General features: G+C 36.9%; 2 protein-coding genes across 2 annotated transcripts; both read left to right on the top strand.

Annotated features, from left to right (window-relative positions):
• Nucleotides 1-1,218: 1,218 nt before the first annotated feature.
• LOC142553788 (uncharacterized) lies at nt 1,219-3,250 on the top strand. The gene is made up of 3 exons (XM_075664296.1): nt 1,219-2,170; nt 2,295-2,487; nt 2,577-3,250. The coding sequence occupies exons 1-3, from the start codon at nt 1,772-1,774 to the stop codon at nt 3,071-3,073; spliced, it is 1,089 nt and encodes a 362-aa protein (XP_075520411.1). The 5' UTR covers nt 1,219-1,771; the 3' UTR covers nt 3,074-3,250.
• A 3,640-nt stretch (nt 3,251-6,890) lies between these two features.
• On the top strand, nt 6,891-8,316 carry LOC142554594 (uncharacterized). Its single transcript, XM_075665258.1, has 4 exons — nt 6,891-6,985; nt 7,042-7,264; nt 7,334-7,493; nt 8,063-8,316. Exons 1-4 carry the CDS (start codon nt 6,891-6,893, stop codon nt 8,314-8,316), a joined length of 732 nt encoding a protein of 243 aa, XP_075521373.1.
• Nucleotides 8,317-22,189: the final 13,873 nt, after the last annotated feature.

Consider the following 22,189-nt stretch of genomic DNA (forward strand, 5'->3'; position numbering starts at 1 on the left):
TAAGCAGTGAACATTTTAATTAGAATAACCACTTTGGTATAACATATTACACACACAAAAATTTCAAACATTACTTTAATATTTTATATAAATAGATATTTTATTTTATGTATTTATTTGTACTTTTAACAAGTCACCAATTTTTCTTCAAATTCTTTTCAATCAATTCCTAAATATTTGATAAATAATTTTTTCAATGTATTTAATCATAATTTAAATAGAGAAAAAGTATATAAAAAATAAAAATATATTATACGTACTAAAAAAATAATATTTATATATTATATTACATACACACAACACATGTGACATCTTGCTAACAAACATAAAGATTGTAAAACCTACACATGCCTTTGCATAGATGCCCAAATGATAAATGCACAAGAAGGGAAAATATCAATGAGGAAAAGGATATAATAGAATTAGCAGGCCTCTTATGATAAGATCTCAGATTTTTTATATCCGTGAGATAGATTGATCATGTTCATATCTAGAATAAAAAATAATATTTTTAAGATTAAAAATAATATTTTTTTGTAAATATTTATATGATAAAATTAACTCAAGACTGTTTCACAAATATCTTTTTAAAAAATAATTCAAGATCTTGACTCACTAACATTCTCATCGGGAGTAGCAAAACGAGCCATTTAAGTAAATATCATCATTGTAGGCCGGCAAGGGTCTTTTTGGGACAAAAATAGGTCGATTTACAAGTTGTTAATGTAGGTACAAAGTAGGGACATGTTTGGAAAATAAGATATAAAATTCAACAATATATATATATATATATATATATAATTTATTTTTATATTGGCCAAAATCTTTGAAAATCAAGAAGAGACTGGAAGAGTGGAAGGTGTTATTTGTTTTATATTCCTGAAAAAACTCGGAATTAACTTTCTTTTATAAAATAATAATAATAAATTGCTCTTTGCAAATATATATATGTCTATAAGTAATAACCACCACGAGATTTCATACAAATCCGAGGGTATTTTGGATAATTCGATCAACCCCTCGACGCGTCTCCGCGAATGTACGTGGCGTCGTGAAGCAGCTAGTTGAGAGCTGAAGATCCCTAATCGCGCGACACGTATCCAGAAAACGAATGGGGTGGGTTCCACGTCACTTTCCAGCGTGGCAGAATCTAATCCTAGTCCGCGATTTCTCATATAAAAAAGCCCTCCCCACCTTCCCACAACGAGGAAATCAGCTACCCACACACTTGTCGTGTTTCTGCGTGTTATTTCTCCTTCCGGAAAATGGAGTTTCCGTCGTATCATGATCGGGTTTCCGTTTCCGATTGCCGGAGTCGTCACGTTTCTTATAGGGGGATTATCTTTTTCTTCTTTTTTTTTGGAATTTGAAATCCCTAAGCGAAAGTGAAGCTTTATTTTAAAGAATTTTGTAGCACTTTAGAAGTTATTCCAAGCTTTCTTTTGCGATTAAAGATGGATTATTGTTGAAATTTTGGTAATCCTGGGGTATTCGTATCTGATTGTCAGTAACCCTTTTAATTTTTTAAGATAAGATTGCTCAGTTTTTAGCTCAACTTTTCTGTTCTTGTGTCGATTGATTTTTTTTTCCTGAAATCATCAATTGGGAGCCGATTTTTAGGCAGGCGAGTTACTGTGAAATTGATGATATGAGGATTAAGGCAGTTAAATATTAGTTTTGAAGTCTTGTAAATTGATTGGATGAAGAAATGGAGACTTGGAATTGAGAAAAAGAATAGTTCCAAAAGAAATTAAATAGCATCTTAGAAGTAATGCCTTTCCCCTTGAAAATTCAGCCCATCGATTTGAACGCGCCGCGGGGGAAACAGATTCCTGCAAATTTCGAGCCGTTGAAGCCAGTGGCGAAGTCCCGGTTCAAACGTCTTTTCGAGAGGCAATTCTCGGGTGTCCTGAAAATATCTGCGCAAGATAAGCCTCCCGGCGCTGATGAACCGCCGAATTATTGCAACAAGGATGCGTCGGAGGTGCTTGAGCTGAGCTCAGTTTGCCTGGCGAAAATGGTTCAGAATTTCATCGAAGAGAACAACGAGAAGCCCAAGTGCGGTAGAAACTTGTGCAGTTGTTTCAATGGAAACAGTTCGGACGGCTGTGATGATGAACATGATTCATTCAAGCCTTCTTCCCCCGTGGATGCGTGCGAAACTCTTAAGGTAATCAATAATTAACTATTTAGCTTTATATATAGTGATTGATTTTGTGGGCAGATTTGTTTGCTACGAACGAGTTCATATTCATGGATAATGCATCTGAAAATTTTTGCCGTTTGTCGATCAGAGTCTGGTACCCTCTTTATGCGTTTCGGAGAGAAATCTGTTGGCTGACACTGCTAGAATAATCGAGAAAAACAAGGTATGTAAGCGCAAAGATGGCTTTTGCAGAAAAATCTTGGCAGATAACCTGGTAGCGCTTGGATACGATGCTTCGATCTGCAAATCGAAATGGCCAAAAACACCCTCTTTCCCCGCAGGTACCGAACAATATTCTGGAAAACTTGGTTCTTTCTGTGATCGTTCCTAGAAAATATCTAGCGTGCTTAGGCATGTATTCTGTGCTCAGGGGAATACGAGTACGTAGATGTGATAATCGAGTCGGAGAGATTTTTGATCGACATTGATTTCAGATCAGAATTCGAAATTGCAAGATCCACCAAGGCATACAAACTGGTCCTTCAAGTACTGCCCAACATATTTGCAGGAAAGGCCGATCGTCTCGAGAAGATCATCGACACCGTATCTGAATCAGCTAAACAGAGCTTGCACAAAAAGGGCATGCCTTTTCCTCCATGGCGCAAAGCAGATTACGTAAAATCCAAATGGCTTTCTCCTTACACTCGCCATAACTCGAAGAACGATGCTGACAAGAAAGAGGGACTAGTTGAGCAAAAATCAAGTTCTTCTGATAAAATTGAGTTAATCGGTAGTGGTGGTGACGAAAAGAAGAGCGCAACTCCAACGGTGCTGCCGTGGGAGCCGCCGGAGATTAAGCCTAAGATTTTGCACAAAGGAGGTAAGATTGTTGCTGGTCTAGCTTCAATAATTGAAGATAAATCATAAAATTTTGATGGTTTTTTTTAGTTATAGTTTTAAGTACTCGGCTTGCACGTAATTCCCCTTCTGTTTTTGTCGCAAGGGTATGAAGAATTAGTCTGGAGTATAAATGTATAAATAATGTTAAAAGAAGACCAAGGAGGAAAAACTTGTATACAATGAATCCAAATTTCCTGTTTGTGATTTTCTACTCTGTTAAAATTTTCGTGTCCAAACTAAAAGAATTCGTGATACTCGTTCATATTTCCAAAAGTAAACAAAAAATGAAATAACTATGGTGTAGCCTTCGGCTCAGGGAATAAATAGAGAAAACACTGCATCGGCAAAGTATCTCTTTATAGGAAATCGTGGTTTCAAATTCAAATTGCTTCGTTTCCCGTGCAGTTTTGTCACGTTATGATCCTTAAAAAGCATAATGGAACGGAAATTTATTAAGAACTAAAATTAGTGGTATTATGTCATAAATTCAACAAGACGATTTGGTAGCACAATGCAGTAGGACAAAACTTTGTGTGAGACGGTATAACAGGTCGTATTTGTGAGACCAATCTTTTATTGGGTCATTCATGAAAACATATTATTTTTTATTGTGAATATCGGTAAAGTTGACATGTCTCAAAGATAAAAATCCGTGAGACCGTCTCAAGACATACTCATTTATGAGTTAATGGTACTTGTAATATAGTAAATAAAATATTTTTATTTATTTATTTATTTATTTTATAATACTGCAATATTTGATTTATCGCATAACTTTTTTTATAAATAAAAACATTTTCGTTCACTAGAAAATATTTTATTTATCTCTTTTAGTTACATTTTAAATTAGTTAGAAAATTGGAAACCCGAGGCCTCTCAAAGAACAAGAAGAACGTGCTATTCACTTTACTTCAATTTAATTTAATATATCTGAATATATACTTTTAAGTAGAACACGTTTTCTTAAAAGTCGCATTGGCTTTAAATGCACGACATTGACGTACGAGAAACGTCGTAAATAAAGGAAATTAAATGCGTCGTTCCATTTACATTGCGTCCTTTTGTGACTTTTTTCCCTCTAAATTACCGGCTACACTTTGGTTGCTTGTACACTATATATTCGAGCAGAAAGCGACATTCTCAAGCAATCCATTTCTAAACAAGTGCACTCAGTTTGATCCAAAACTATATGGATTAAGATTGATTGTGAGTACTCGATGGAATCAAAGAAGACAACAACAATAGATATCTGTTTCGATCCGAGTTCGAGTTACATGGCATAACTTTTATTTTAAAAAAAAACAATTTGACGAACAAAAATTGTTATAAATGTTTTATAAATTTATTGAAATGTTTTATCAAAATATATTAAATTTGTAATTTTATATAACTATTTTTCATACCAAAGTTAATTGCAATAGTTTTCGCAACTTTAATGATATATATATATATATATATATATATATATATATATAAGTATGTATGTATTAGGTGGTGTGGCATAATAGCGTTTTGTGCAGACCGATTGAGGTGAGACATAAGACATAATCTGCTCAATACCGATTGTGCATGCATCAACTTCATCCAATTTTTCAAGATTTGATAGCTTTTCGAAATCTTTCGTCCAATTTTTCAACATTAGATAGCTCTTTGAAATCCTTTTTTTCAAATGAAACATATTTATAGAGATTTCTACTTTCTTTTGTAAGATCTCACGGAGTTCTAAAAATTTTCACATACTCTTGTATAAATATTTTGTTGAACTTTTATTGACATTTCACAAATTTTTCAAGAATTCTATGAATTAATTGTCATTTATTTATTGAACTAACATTTGAGTGTGAATAACTTCTATTTATTTAAAATATTTAGTTAATTAATTAATTTTTAAAAACACTACGTAACTTTTTCGAATAAATAGTAAGATTTAAATAATTTTATTTATTTTCATTAATTTTTTTTTATGAAAAATATACCAGTTTTGTTTCTGACAACAATAAACCAGAAAATTACTTGTACCTGAAAATATAAAATAAGTTGCAATTAATATAAAATTTAATATATTTATTCCACAATAATTATCCATATATGTGAGTAAAATTTTAAAAATATGTCAATATATCAAACCAATCACACATTATATATGTTAACAAATTTATGCACTTGTGTCGTGCTTACATCAGAGGCGGATGTATATGAGGGCTATACTAAGCTGTAGCTCAGCCTACCTTTTTTTTTTTTTAATACTTCAGTTAAAATTTCAGCCCTCCCAGCCCAGCCCAACAACAACTTCTCCTAATTTTCACATCGTCTTCACAAAATTTGGGATTCTTTTTTGTTGGCCAGTCACCATAGTTGCTCATTTGCTTGTTCTTCCTAAATCCTAAGATTCGGTCCATCTTCCTAAGATACATGTTAGCATATCATATTTTTCTTAATGACTTCTTGCATTCTGTATTTTATTTTTTAATGTAATTCATAAATTAATTTTCCAAAAAATTTAATAATTTTATTATTATTTTATTTTTTAAAAAACCCCTCAACTTAGTCATTCCATGAAATGCTATTTGAATTATAAAGATAGTCTCTGCGACTGTTTTGGTCGATTAAGCTTGAAGAAGGTATAAAAAAATTGGAACGAGCAGCTTTATTAACGAGAAAGAAAAGAGAAGAATATGTGATGAAAATGAATAGGAAATATGACTTCCACAATAATGGGAGGAAATTAATTATGTTAGAAGTTAAAGTTAATTTTTTAAAGAAAGTACATAATTTAATATAAATTCAACATCTGAACAACATATATGGGTGCATGTATAGTTTAATAATAATAGTCGATAATTGTTGTTCAGTTGTTGAGTTATTGATTGACTATTACTTGTTTATTTGTTTGATAATTATTTTATTACTTGTTTAGGATTATAACTTGAACTATTTCAAAATAAACATCAATCTGCTGCAAAAAAAGGAAAAACATTATATCCTCTTTTTTTAAGAAGAGAGATCGTCAAGCTAGTGAAGATACTTCAATTCCTACAGTCCTTACTATGCAACATCAAAGTCTTCCATCTCCCAATACCCAAATTCCTTCATGTTCCTCTCCTAGAGACGATCATCAATCATCATTTATTTGTATTGAACGAGATCCGGGAAAAAGAAAACAGATATGTGAATATCATGTTAATGTACGAGATGAGATATGACGTTCATATCTAAATATGAGGCCTTATCAACCAGATATGTTGGAGTATTCAGGTACAAAATTTGGAAGCCAGAATCGTCGTTTTCAGAAAAATGGTTTCAGAAATTTTATTGGTTGTAGTATTCGCCTTCAACAAATAAGGCATATTGTTTCTATTGTTTTCTTTTCCTGAATGATGTTAATTCATCTAATATCTCGGCGTTGGTCAATAAAAGATTTGACAATTGGAAAAGGGTAAACCAAGGAAAAACATGTGCTTTTCTTGCCCATATTGGTTCTGCAGCTTCTTCGTCTCATACTATGTGTGAGAGAAGGGCTGAAAATTTGATGAGGCCCTTGCAACATATTGATAAAGTGATGGATGCACAATCCAAAGAGAAAAAAGAGAAAAATCGTCTGCGTTTGAGCACATCAATTGTAGCTGTTCGTTGGCTAGCACTTCAAGGTTGTGCGTTAAGAGGTAACGATGAATCTCTATCTTCATCTAATCGTGGAAATTTTATTGAATTGGTGAAGGCTTTTGCAAAAATGAATACAGAAATTGATGAAGTTATGCTTGAGAATGCTCCAAAAAATGCCCAATATATCACTCCAAAAATTTAGAAAGAGATTTTATATATTATGGCCAATAGAGTACGACAGATGGTTCGTGAAGAAGTTGGAGATAAATACTTTTGTATTCTTGTTGATGAAGCCCGAGATATATCTAAACGAGAGCAAATAGCCATTATATTGAGGTTTGTGAACAATCATGTGATTTTGACAGAAAGATTTTTTGCAATAAAAATGTTAGTGACACTACCTCAATGAATTTGAAAAATGAGATATCAAATGTTCTTGTTCATCATGATCTCCATATTAAGAAAATTAGAGCCCAAGGATATGATGGTGCTAGCAATATGCGTGGAGCGTGGAATGGACTTCAAGCATTATTTCTCAAAGATTGTCCCTATGCATACTATGTCCACTGTTTTGCACATCGTTTACAACTGACATTGATTTCTGCAGCTAAGGATGTTAGTGTTATTTGAGAATTCTTTTCTCATTTGGACAATATTGTTAATATTGTCACTTCTTCTACCAAGCGCATTGCTGAATTACATACTGCACAAATAAATGAAATTGAGTATATGTTGTCAATTGGAGAACGTGATTCTGGAAGTGGTGCAAACCAGATTGGTAATTTGCAACGAGCAGGAGCTACTTGTTGGAGTTCTCACTATGACTCGGTAAAAAGCTTGATAGGTATGTACACTGAAACTTGCAAAGTTTTTGAAGTTCTCAGTGATCATTCTCCAAATGGAAGAGAGCTAAGGCTGAAGTTCGGAGGATTTACAGAAACATGGCAATATTTGAATTTGTGTTTATTTTGTACTTAATGCATAAAATTATGAGAACAACAGATACTCTTGGTTAATTTTTTCAAAGAAAATCTCAAGATATTTTGACTGCTATTATATTTGTCACTACTACCAAAACTAGCCTTCAAGAATTTAGAGAATGTGGGTGGAACGAATTTCTTCAGGAAGTTAAAGTTTTTTTCTCAAGAAATGAAATTGATGTGCCTAACCTTGATTGTCTATATAAGATTGGACGTTCCTGTCGGCAAACTACAATAGAGCATCATTACCACTTTAATGTTTTTAATACAGCAATAGATTTCATTTTGATGGAATTAAATATTCGGTTCAATGAGTCATCGGTGGAACTTCTTTCTCTTAGTACAACTTTAGATCATAAAAATTCATGTGACTCATTTAACAGTGATGATATTTGCAAGCTTGCAACGAAGTTTTATCCTTGATGTTTCACAGATAAAGAAATTGTTGCTTTGGAGTATGAATTGATACATTATAAACTTGATGTGATGCAAAATTTAAAGATTTCTACATTTGTTGAGTTGTGTCAGCAATTGACTGAGAGTGGACGGTCAAACGTTTACGTTATTCATCTTGTTTTGACATTACCAGTGTCTACCACCACTACTGAACGAGCTTTTTCAGCAATGAAGCATGTGAAGACGTCACTTCGCAATAAATGGAGGACGACTTTCTTGCCGATTGTTTGACACTCTATATTGAACGAGATTTAGCTAAACATATTGATGTAAATTCTATTATTGATGAATTTTATGTTTTAAAATCTCGTAGGGCACAACTTCGTTGAACGATATAATGCAATTTTTTTTAATAATATATAACTTATCATATTGAGTTCAAGCCCCCAACTCGTATTCCTGGATCCGTCCCTGGCTTACATCATAACTTTTATGAATAATATCTTTTGGAGTTAAATAGAGTGATTTTTTTTGTTTTAATAATTTGTATTAATTTATGTTCATTTAAAACAATGATAAAAAAATATGGGAAGGAGAAGTGAAAAAATTGTAAATTTCAAAAAAAGAAAAATCATCATTCTCAAATAACGTTAGTCTAGCCCAATAATTGACCACTCAAAGAAAAATAAATCAAAATAAATAAAACTTCAAATTTGTCAGCTTCGAATATCAATTGAAGAAAGATATTAAAGAATCCATAAACATAAAGCATTAAATTTTAGACAACATAACAGAACCACATATAAAATCATCATAATAACATAAACCCATGTAGTGCCAAAAAAAACAAAAAAAAAAACTAGTACACTTAGAACTCTTGCATTATTGAAATAATTTAAGTATTTAATTAATATTTAGGTGATGCATACTACATTTTATATTATTTTAAAAAGGTATATTTATTTATTTATCCAATTTAAAGTGTTTTCTCAAGTTTTATCTTTCGGACGAATATCGATATCGAATCGGGAAAGGACATAGGAGACGATTAAAATGTTAAAAATTTAATTTATAATTTTATTTTAAGTCAACAAAATAGCATTTTAAAGAATTTATAAATTTTAGTACTTTCGGGCTAAATTTAATTATCGAGTGAAATAGAAATATTAAGTATTTTAATTAGAAAAATTCGAAAATTTAGGAATTTAAATACGTCCACTCGAAATAAAACATTTTAATAAATTTTTTATAACTTAATTAATTAAATTTGGTAGTATTTAATTAAGGATAGAATTTAAAATTTGTAGTATACTTAATTTCAAAAGTTGAAAGACTAAATTAGTAATTTAAATTGTAATTGCTTAATTAGTAAATTTAATTAGTGTTTTAATTAAGCTAAAACACCTAATCATTATCCCATTTAAATACAAGAGTCCTACTGAAACGTCTATTTTTTTTGCTAGTTCATTTATGAAACTTAATTTAAATGCATGCATGCATGCAATAACGGGGTTTTTTTTAAAAATAATTTAATTTTAAAAACTTTTTTCAAAAATAATGTAAAAAAAAAATATTTTCAAAAATACCGCAATCCGCGCTCACGAAGTGCGAACGCTGCTCACGTGGAGCAGCGTCCGTGCTCGTCCGCGCTTACGAAGGAATATTTTAGCGATGGAATATATATGAAAATCATCGCGAAAATTGACTCAGCGACGGTTAACAAACCGTCGCTAAAATGACTCGGCAAAGGTTCACAAACCATCGCTAATTATAGCGACGGTTAAAACACCGTTGCTGAAATGGAATCAGCGACGGTTTATAAGCCGTCGCTAATTGTAGCGACGGTTCAAAACCGTCGCTAATTGTAGCGACGGTTCAAAATTTTCGCTAAATGCCGAAATTTTGGTATGAATATCAATGTCGTACATTGCACGGTGCGGATAATTGTATTAACGGCAGGCATATGCACGCCGCGGATAATCTTGAACTTTCAACGGCATGCATCTTTGCAGCATATAATGTGCGCTGCGGAAAGAGAATTTGCGCGCTGCGGAAAGAGAATTTGCGCGCTACAAAAAACTATTTTTTTTGTAGTGAAGACAGAGAAAAAAATAGACAAAAATCATCACTAAATAAGTTTTGTCAGGAACCTCTACTATTCAACCTGATTTTTTCAGTGATTCAGGGATGACTGACTTTGGTTTGTTTGGTCAGTAGGATTTTCAGACTCCGTCTTGGTCGAACATACACAGTTTTACAAATTTGCTTAATGTTTGTCCGTAGCATCTTGTACATGACATTCGACCACAGAATAATGTTGAGAAAAATGAACAACAAAAATGGTTTTTCGTAGCGCGCAAATTCTCTTTCCGCAAGCACACATTACATGCTGCAAAGATGCAAGCCGTTGAAAGTTCAAGATTATCCGCGGCGTGCATATGCCTGCCGTAGTTGAAATAAAATTTAGGCATTTAACGACGGTTTCGAACATGCGTTAAAATTAGCGACGGCGTATAAACCGTAGCAGATTCCATTTCAAAACCGTCGCTAATTTTAGCGACGATTTTCATATATATACCGTCGCTAAAATATTCCTGCGGACGTGGATCATCGTCCGTGCTTACGAAGCATGGACGCTGCTCCACATGAGCAGCGTCCGCGCTTCGTCAGCGCGGATTGCGGTATTTTTACAAACATTTTTTTTACATTATTTTTGAAAAAAGTTTTTAAAATTAAATTATTTTTTAAAAAAACCCTGCAATAACTACTGTAAATCACACATTTTTAAATAATAGAAATCCGATACTAAAAATTACTACAGTTAAAAATATTCTCAAAACTCCTGTCAAGTCATTAACAAAAAAAAAGAGACATAGTTTGAAAATATCCAATAATCACTCATATCTCATAAACATGATGTGCGGAAGAAATAAGACACTCGGGTTAGCGTGCGCACATTCAGCCCTGCCTACTCATTCTTCTACACCTCCAATCTCCTGATCAACATACTCACCTGCATCATTCGCACTTAGTGAGTCTAAAGACTCAACACACCTGTAACGTTATAGCAAATACATATACATAACAGACAACATTGAAAAGTACTATAATAAAGATATATTTCATGATATTATAAAATTGTATGCATAATCATGGTATGTTAAAGCATAAACATTTCATAACATATCTCAACATATACGTGTTCGTTTTCTTAATTTGAATTTTGTTCATTATCTGTGACTTTCGTATCATCATATTAGGCGATGGATCCATCTACGTGTAACTGGGGTACCCGGCGACGGGGACATCAACGACAGTATTACCCATCCATTGGGCCTTGGCTTTACATATCATCGTATTAACATATTCGTATAAGTCACACCCAACTCCCTTCTTTCAAACACATGACATCATATTCATCACTTAATAGAACACATGCATATACATAAATTTTTCCTTAAAATCAAGCATGCAACTTATTTTCCATAATTGTATAAAAAGTTGTATCCATGATGACATAAACACTTTAAACATGTAAAATTGTGTTTGGGACACTTCCAGGACCGCTAACTCTGTCCGAAGATGACCCTGCTTAAATCATAATTCGAAAGTTCCTAATCAAGCTTCGCATGACCTAATCTTACCCTTACTAAGCTCAGTCATAATGACGTATCAATACCAAAACGAGAAAATAGTACTTAAACGATAAGCTCCTCAAACCCTGGACTAGTGCCTAGGCATTGAAACTGTGGCGCTGCGGCGCCCGGCATCAGCGCTGCAGCACTACCTAATTCGAAGCACAGGCACTGCGGCGCCTTACGGGCGGCGCCGCGGCGCTAGCCCTGTGAGGTTCCTAAGTTAGGCTAGGAAGTGTTGTTTCGAGGCTGGCTCGAGCTGGTTGAGAGTAGGGTAGATTTTGGCATTGAAGTGTTTGGGAACTTTTCTATCACAGGCACTGCGGCGCCTAAAGGACGGCGCCGCGACGCTAGCCCTGTGATAGAAAAGTTCCCAAACACTTCAATGCCAAAATCTACCCTACTCTCAACCAGCTCGAGCCAGCCTCGAAACAACACTTCCTAGCCTACCTTAGGACCCTCCTGGACCAACCTAACCCAAGCTCACAACCCCTGCACGCTGCAAGAAACGAACGATCGCTAGCCACCACAAAAGCACCAACGGAGAACATCTCTAGCATCATTCACTCCATCGGCATCTTCCATAAATCTAGCCATGTTCGAGCCATCCTAGGCCACAGCTCAGACCCACCAAGGTCTGGTCCAGGCCTAGAGATGAACCTTGCACAGCCGGCGCACCAAAATCTATCGATCTAGTCGCCTAGACGCTAGGTTTTTCCATCCAAACGATCAGCCTTCAACAAACACAACCAATTCTCGACTCCAACCGAGTAACCCCTTATTACTCGACATGAACAGCTCCCTAGGACCCTCACATGGCAGCCCCTTGCACCATAGCAACAAAAATGTGAGATATGAAAAGAATACATGTGTAACTCATGACAACCGAAGCTAAAAACGTTTTATCATGAAAATATCGAGCAACATACATGCACGCCACACATAACAGGATAAATACAACATGAATGATGAGAAAATGAAGATACATGGCGTGCCTTAACGTTTATTTGCTCAAAAACTCGAAGATCTACGCGCGAGAAGTGAACCGAAGAAACGAGGGAATAATTTTCTTTGAAAGCCAAGGGGGCCGACGGCTTGTTTGAAAACGAGAGGGAAGGCTGCTGTTGCGAGGGTAGGAGATGGATGCTAGGTTAGAATATGGTTAGGGTTTGCTTAGGGTAGTGTTTAAATAAATACAAAACACTAGTGGACCCTTAATTAAAATTTAAAAGGATTAAAAGGGTTTCGAGCTCATTAAGAATTAAAACAAACCCACCAAGCCCAATAACACTCTCAAATAATATTTTGTTTTGGTACGTTTTTGAAAATATTGCCCGAACCTCCAAAAAATCTTCCGATTCGATGAAATTTGCGTACTGGTTTAAAATACAGCCCCGCGAGTAAAAATACTCAACCAAGGCCCATTTTCAAAATTATCCCTCAAATTCACCTTATAATTTAAAATAATTATTCAATAAAAATATTTTGTTGATTATTCCCCGGTCTCTGTTATTCGTTATAGCGCGAAATGCACATAAACACCCTAAATCATGAAACTTTAAAATAACCACCTATCCATGCCAACCATGAAATAAATGCATAAAAATCATTAAACACTTATTTAAATAAAACCATAGAGTGCATGCCGTCAGGTTACGTAGTTCGAATTTTCTAGACCTTACAATTCTCCCCACTTAAACTGAATTTCGTCCTAGAAATTTAAAGCATACCGAATAACTCTGGGTAGCGATTCCTCATCTCGGTCTCTGTCTCCTAAGTAGCCTCCTCCTCGGAATAATTCAGCCACTTGACTTTGACCATGTTGATCACCTTGTTTCGGAGCCTCCTCTCTTGTCTATCCAAAATCTAAGTGGGTCTCTCATCGAAAGACAGGTTTGGTGTCAGCTGAAGTGGCTCATAGTTCAGCACACGCGAAGGATTCGACATGTACTTCCGCAGCATAGAGACATGAAACCCGTAAATTGGACTGTGTATAAGCCATGCATAATTCTATTATTTAAAATTAAAATGATTTTTATTGTATGAGTATTCAAATTCTTTTCTTTAAATTTATTTATTTTACGCAGTAGTTTAATTGTTATATTTTCAGTTAAATAAGTGAGACCGGACTGGAGATGGAGTATTGAGATAAGTTAATAAAGACTTATTTAAGAAGTGGTAATTTAGCATGTTAGTAAATATATTTTAAAAAGTTGGCATGCATGCAAGTTATTAAACTTCTTTGGTATTTTATTTAATTATTTTTAACGCATTAAATGCATGTTTATTTCATTAATTTATGTTTAATTATTTTTATGCATTTTAGGCATAATTCATGCATGATAGGATTTGTTTCATGAAATTTTAAAAGTTCGTGCATTAAGATTTTTAAGTTGCATTCGATCGAGTAACGAAGACCGGAGAATTTTCAGAAAAATTATTTTGTTACACGATTTATTTTTTTTGTTATTAATTTAAAGCAATATTTTTTTAAATATATATTTTTCGAAAATGGGAGTTTTGGGTATTTTTACCAGCATCATTTTAATTTTTAGCGGAACGATAATTTTATCGAATCGGGGGACTTTTTAATGGTTCGGCTAATATTTTCAAAATCTTTTCAACTCGAAATATTTTTCGGAAGTGAGTTTGAGCTTGATGAACCTACGTTTGAGTTTATAGGGCTTAATTATCTTTTAATCTTTTAATTAAATAATTTAGGCCCATAAACTATTTTGTTATCTATATAATTAAGCCCTTAAGCACCATTAACCCTAAACCTAATCCCACAAAGCAGCCGACACCCCACTTTCAGAGTTCATCACCCTCGGTTTCGGTGAAGTCACGAGCTGAAAGTCACGGTTCTTGATTGTTCTTCCATCCCATTCCTCTCCGGCGCATTCCTCTTCACTCTCCTCGCGATTTTTATCATAAGGCACGCTAATATTTTTATTTTTTTTCTTCATATACGTCTTAAATATGCTGGTTTTGATTCATTTGTATGAAAATTCTTTGATCTACAACATGCTTGCATTTTCAGAAAAATTGACATGAAAAATTCGGTCCCTTGCATGTTGTTCACGTTTTCTTGTAAGTGATGCGAGGGCTGCTGTTTTCAGTGCATGCAAGGGGTCGTTCACGGTGTCAAGAGTGTGTCTTAAGGTTGTTGTAGAGGTCTAAGCGAGTGAAGGGAGGAGCTGCTTGGCGCTTTGCTGAGACGCGACCGTGTGATGCGCTCGGGTTAGGTGCTCGATTGTAGGCGTGCAGCTGGTGGTGTAGGGGCGTGCATGGGAGCGGTGGCTTGTGTCGGTTGAGTACATTAGGTGCTGATCTAAGTCCCTGGTGTGTGGGCTCGTGATTGGTGCGTCGGTTTGAGTGTAGGGGCGTGAGTTTTGGGCAAGGATAATGCATAAGGTGGCATCCCAAGAAAGGCCGAGAGCTTTGTCCTCATTCTGAAATTAATAGCCGAGAGTTTTGGGCCTAATATTGTGGTATTATGAGCTTCATAGTGTTTTTAAGATATAATAGTAAGTTGGGAAAATTTCGATTAAGATTCGAGTCGGTTCGGATTAAAATCGGGAGCCGGTCCAAGTTTTTAAAACAAATCAATTAAGTTCTGATTTTTTTGGCTTGTGTTTACGCCTAGGAACGCTTTTAAAAATGTTATGGGACATTTTAAGAAGTTTGGTAAGCTTCGGGTCAATTTTAGAGGTCCAGGGTTGAAACGACAATTTTTGGGTTTATAAGGGCAAAATGGTCATTTTGCACCCGGGGTGAGATTTTGGTCCTAGCAGCGCCCTGAGCCCAAATCATGATATTTTTAAATGGTCATGCATCACGATTACGATTTTTTTTCGCTATTATAATAATTATGGTACATGCTTGGTTTAAAGGAATTAAGAGAGAAAAAGTGAAGAGCACTCTGTCTCCGCCGCGCCACGTCGTTATTTCGTTTGTTTTCTGTCAAAACAAACCAAGGCATGTTTATATCTTCTTTCATACTTCAATCAAGCCATATAGGTATTTTTTTAAGTATCGCAAGTACATGATTTTAATGCAAGAAGATCGAAATTGTTCATATTTAATGATGTTATTTAACTATATCACGTGCAAAATATTCATTTTGAGATTTATGCGATATTGCTTTGTGGCCACTTTACTATCATGGGATTATTACTTCAACCGGTCGTCAGTTACCGGTCATGGGATTATTACTTCACCCGGTCGTCAGTTACCGGTCATGGGATTATTATTTCACCCGGTCGTCAGTTACCGGTTAGTTCAGGGACCACTTGCGTAGACCATAATCTCACCAGAAAATTATTACAATCTACTTCATTACAGGGCTCCAAGGAGCAAACATTTTCACTTATGATATTTTCAGTTCAGTTATGCCCATGAAATGATATTTTACGTCTCACCTCATGACATGATATTTTCACTTGCATGCGATTTTATTATTTATTTACTTGTTATTTACGATATATGCATGCTGAGTCTTTAGACTCACTAGACTTGATTGTTGTAGGTACTGATGAGGTCGGGGCTGAGGACAGGTGACAAGTGAGCTAGCTTGGGTCGGCAGTAGTGGAACCCGAGGACCTCATTTTTAGCATTTATTATTTTTCGAACTCAGTTTTTATCTGTTGATGAATTATTTTAAATTGATACTTTGCAAACATTAAATTCTTCCGCTGCTATTTTGAATATTAAACTTAATTTATCAGTTGATTTGATGAATGAGGCATTTTAATTATTTTAAAAAGAAAAATTTTATTTTTTTTGCAAATTTTCAAGTAAGGATTTTCGGGCCGTTATAGCATGGTATCAGAGCGATGATTCTATAAAGGGTTGCACTACTACTGACCACGAGAAGCTTATGAAGTCACGTTTTTCGGTCTGTAAGTTTTACGTTTGTGCATTTTATTCAAAGCATGAATTATTTGACATCATGTTTCCATGAATTATTTTACGTTCAGATTTATTTTATTGTTCAGTATTTGAATTTAAATAAATTATGGAATTATGCATGTTGGTTACATATGGGTTATTTATGGAACAATATGCCTCCTAGACGCTAGGTTGGACGCCCGAGAGGTGGTGGTGAGCACCGTCGTGAGGACGGTGAGGATCAGAGACAAGAGAGGCATGGACCTCCACCCCCTCCACCTGATATGAATGCCCAGATGCTGGCTGGGATGAACCGGTTCTTCGCACAGTTTGCGGGGAACAATGTCGCGGCAGCAGCTAGGCCGACCGGGGCCGAAGCTATTTATGAGAGGTTCATGAAGATGCGTCCTAAGGAGTTTTCAGGGACGACGGACCCCATGATTGCCGAGGGCTGGATCAAGTCCCTCGAGGTTATCTTCGAGTTTATGGAGCTTGGAGATGCAGACAGAGTCCGATGTGCCGCCTATTTATTCGGAGGAGATGCCCGCTTATGGTGGGAAGGAGCATCAGTAGCCCTGAACTTGGCTACACTTAGTTGGGCGCGCTTCACGGAGGTATTATACTCCAAATACTTTACTGAGGAAGTGCGCACCATGTTGACTACTGAGTTCATGAGCCTGAGGCAGGGAGATATGACTGTTACGGAGTTCATCCGTAAGTTTGAGAGGGGTTATCATTTTGTGCCCCTGATCGCGAATGATGCTAGAGCAAAGTTGATGCATTTCTTGGTGGGTCTACGGCCGATCTTGCGCCGTGATATTAGGGTGTCTGACCCTACTTCTTATGAGGTCGCTGTCTCCAAAGCTCTAGCTGCAGAGCAGGATCAGCGTGATATTGAGAAAGACCGCCAGGGCAAGCGCTCAGTCCAGGTACCGCACCGCCCTCCTCCTCAGCAGCATCAGCAGCAGAACAAGAGGCCTTTTCACGGGCCACCCAGAAACAGGGGAGGACCTCAGCAGTAGTAGGGACGCACAGTCCCGAGGACTTTTGAGCGCCCAGTTTTCCCTAAGTGCTCACGCCACCATCCTGGAGCATGTATGTTTGGTTCAGGGAAGTGTTATAAGTGTGGTAGTCCAGACCACTTATACGGAGACGAACCCCGACACTATGCTCATGACAGGTACCTTTAAGCTTTAAGTTTTTATTTGGGATTTATTCTTTTGGGTTGAAATTCTGAACTTAGAAATTGTTATAGGATTGCATGCTCTACTCAGTGTTATTTTAGAAATTTAAGTTAGAAAAACTTTGACCTCTGCATGTCTATAGGATAGTTCTTGAGATTTTTGGTTTCAGCTTGATGTTCCAAAATTTCAGGGAGAATTTTTATAGCGGGGTCAGCTACGAAAGACCTGATAGATTCAGGGGCTACTCATTCTTTTATTTCGGAGACCTTCGCTAATTTTCTCAAGGTCAAGACCATCGGGCTAGACATAGCCTATTCAATAGTGTTGCCTTCAGGCGAGGAGTTGGCAGCTACCAATGTGATCCGAGATATAGACCTTGAGCTGCATGGAAACCTTGTTTATGCGGATCTTATCGTTTTGCCGATGCCAGAGTTTGACATCATCCTAGGGATGGACTGGCTTCTAAGGAACAGAGTGTTGATAGACTTCCAGCGGAGATCTGTTCTAGTCCGACCGCCGGGGATGACGCAGTTCTTATTTGAGCTAGACAGGTACTTTCCTTTACCGCGCATTATTCCTTATGTTCAGGCTAGGAAGCTCATGCATAGAGGGTGTCGAGCATTTTTAGCAACCTTTATATCTGTCCCCGAGGCACCCAGTCAGTTAGCCGCAAATGTTCCGATTGTCAGAGATTTCTTAGACGTTTTTCCAGAAGATGTCTCTGGTATGCCACCCGAGCGAGAGGTGGAGTTTTCTATCGAGCTTATGCTAGGTACGGTTCCGATCTCAAAAGCGCCGTACCGACTAGCACCGATAGAGATGGCAGAGCTTAAGAAGCAGATTCAGGAACTTCTAGACAAGGAGTTCATTCGCCCGAGTTTTTCACCATGGGGCGCGCCAGTCTTATTTGTGAAGAAGAAGGATGACTCTATGAGGCTTTGCATTGATTATCGGGAGTTGAACAGGGTTACAGTGAAGAACAAATACCCACTCCCGAGGATTGAGGATTTGTTTGACCAGTTGCAGAGAGCTTCGATATTCTCCAAGATAGATCTGCGTTCCAATTATCACCAGTTGAGGGATGAGAGATGCAGATGTTTCCAAGACTGCTTTCAGGACTCGTTATGGCAACTATGAGTTCCTTGTGATGCCGTTCAGTCTGACGAATGCGCCAGCGATCTTCATGGATCTCATGAATCGCGTATTTCAGCCGTATCTTGACCAGTTTGTGATAGTATTCATAGACGACATTCTCGTCTACTCGAAGAATCAGGAGGATCACAGCAGACATCTGACCACAGTGCTGCAGACCTTGCAGAAGCACAAGTTATTCGCAAAGTTAAGTAAGTGCTAATTTTGGTTAGAGAAGGTGGCGTTCTTAGGCCACATTGTTTCTAGCAGTGGTATTGAGGTAGACCCAGCGAAAGTTGCCACAGTCAGAGATTGGGTTGTGCCACAGAATGCATCAGAGATCCGCAGTTTTCTTGGGCTAGCAGGATATTATCGGAAGTTCATTAAGGGATTCTCCTCTATTGCCGTCCCACTCACATCATTGACCAAGAAGAATGCTAAATTTGTGTGGAGCGAGGAGTGTCAGAAGAGCTTCGACACTTTGAAGCAAGCTCTTATCTCAGCACCAGTTTTGGCCATGCCGTCAGGGCCCGGTGAGTTTGTCTTGTACACCGATGCTTCGAAGCTTGGTCTTGGCGCAGTATTGATGCAGCATGGGAAGGTGATAGTATGTGCTTCCCGTCAGTTGAAGACTCATGAGAAGAATTACCCTACCCATGATCTAGAGTTGGCCGCCGTAGTTTTTTCCTTGAAGATTTGGAGGCATTATCTGTATGGAGAGAAGTGCCAGATCTTTACCGACCACAAGAGCCTAAAGTATTTCTTTACGCAGAAGGAGCTGAACATGCGGCAGAGGTGTTGGTTGGAGCTTGTGAAGGATTACGCCTGTGACATTAGCTACCACCCTGGTAAGGCTAATGTAGTTGCGGATCCATTGAGCAGAAAAGTCGCAGTGATGGCTCATTTGACGATTCAGAGACCTCTTCAGCTTGAGATGCAGAGGTTTGATCTAGAGTCATATCCTCAAGGTAGAGTTCCTCGTCTATCTACCTTGACGATTCAGTCCTCTCTTCTTGATCGTATTCGCAGTGGTCAGTCAGCAGATGAGCAATTGACATAGTGGAAGAAGAGAGATGAAGCCAAGGGCAGTATCTTGTATTCAGTTAGCGACGGTATTGTGAGGTACCGAGACAGGATGTGGGTCCCTAGCAGTGATTCTATCCGAGCAGATATTTTATCAGAGGCCCACATGTCCCCGTACTCTATTCATCCAGGGAGTACGAAGATGTACCGAGATCTGCAGTCATTGTATTGGTGGCCTGGGATGAAGAAAGAAATCAGACGATTTGTATCCGAGTGTCTGACTTGCCAGTTAGTGAAGGCGGAGCATCAGAGACCAGCAGGTTTGCTCAAGCCTCTTCCCATTCCCGAGTGGAAGTGGGAGAATGTTACCATGGACTTCGTGACTGGTTTGCCGAAGTCAGTCAGAGGATCAAATGCCATCTGGGTGATTGTAGATCGTCTTACCAAATCAGCTCACTTCTTGCCCATTAAGACGACTTTCACCATGATTCAGTATGCAGAGTTGTATATCCGGGAGATAGTTCGAGTTCATGGTATTCCAGTTTCTATCGTATCTGACAGAGATCCCAGATTCTCTTCCGCATTCTGGAAGAGTTTGCATTCAACAGTGGGTACGAAGTTGCTGTTTAGCACATCTTTCCATCTGCAGACAGATGGGCAGTCAGAGCGAGTTATTCAGATCTTCGAGGATCTTCTCCGTGCTTGTGTGATTGATTTCTCTGGGAGTTGGGAGTCAAACTTATCATTGGTAGAGTTCACCTATAACAACAGCTTCCAGTCGTCTATAGGTATGGATCGTATAAAGCATTGTATGGCCGTAAGTGTAGATCTCCTGTTCATTGGGATGAAGTAGGAGAGAGAGCAGAGTTGGGTCCGGAGATTATTCAGCAGGCTGCCGATGTAGTAGTCAAGATCCGTGATAGGATGAGGACTGCTCAGAGTCGACAGAAAAGCTATGCAGATTAGAGAATGAGAGATTTAGAGTTTGCCGTTGGCGACCATGTCTTTGTGAAGGTAGCACCTATGAAGGGTGTCATGCGATTTGGGAAGAAAGGGAAGCTCAGTCCGAGATTCATTGGACCATTTGAAATCCTCGACAGAGTTGGGACGTTAGGTTATCGTGTGGCTCTTCCTGCCGAATCTGGCCAGAGTACACAATGTGTTTCACGTCTCTATGCTGAGGAAGTATATGACAAATCCTTCGCATGTTCTGAACTTCGAGCCGTTGCAGCTTACTCCAAACCTGTCTTATGAGGAGAGACCATTGCAGATCTTAGACAGACAGGAAAAGAAGCTTCGGAACAAAATGGTACAGCGAGTCAAAGTCAAATGGCTTAACCATTCCGAGGAGGAAGCTACGTGGGAGTCTGAGCCAGAGATGGGGAGTCGGTATCCCGAATTATTTGGTGAGTTTTAATTTCGAGGACGAAATTTCTTTTAAGGGGGAAGGATTGTAGAACCCGTAAATTGGACTGCGTATAAGCCATGCATAATTCTAGTATTTAAAATTAAAATGATTTTTATTGTATGAGTATTTAAATTCTTTTCTTTAAATTTATTTATTTTACGCAGTAGTTTAATTGTTATCTTTTCAGTTAAATAAGTGAGGCCGGACTGGAGATGGAGTATTGAGATAAGTTAATAAAGACTTATTTAAGAAGTGGTAATTTAGCATGTTAGTAAATATATTTTAAAAAGTTGGCATGCATGCAAGTTATTAAACTTCTTTTGTATTTTATTTAATTATTTTTAAAGAATTAAATGCATGTTTATTTCATTAATTTATGTTTAATTATTTTTATGCATTTTAGGCATAATTCATGCATGATAAGATTTGTTTCATGAAATTTTAAAAGTTCGTGCATTAAGATTTTTAAGTTGCATTCGATCGAGTAACGAAGACCGGAGAATTTTCAGAAAAATTATTTTGTTACACGATTTATTTTTTTGTTATTAATTTAAAGCAATATTTTTTTAAATATATATTTTTCGAAAATGGGAGTTTTGGGTATTTTTACCCGCATCATTTTAATTTTTAGCGGAACGATAATTTTATCGAATCGGAGGTCTTTTTAAGAGTTCGGCTAATATTTTCAAAATCTTTTCAACTCGAAATATTTTTCGGGAGTGGGTTTGAGCTTAATGGACCTACTTTTGAGTTTAAAGGGCTTAATTATCTTTTAATCTTTTAATTAAACTAATTTAGGCCCATAAACTATTTTGTTATCTATATAATTAAGCCCTTAAGCACCATTAACCCTAAACCTAATCCCACAAAGCAGCCGACACCCCACTTTCAGA

This window comes from Primulina tabacum, chromosome 8 (assembly GCF_025594145.1).
Source record: "Primulina tabacum isolate GXHZ01 chromosome 8, ASM2559414v2, whole genome shotgun sequence".
NCBI classification, from domain to species: domain Eukaryota; kingdom Viridiplantae; phylum Streptophyta; class Magnoliopsida; order Lamiales; family Gesneriaceae; genus Primulina; species Primulina tabacum.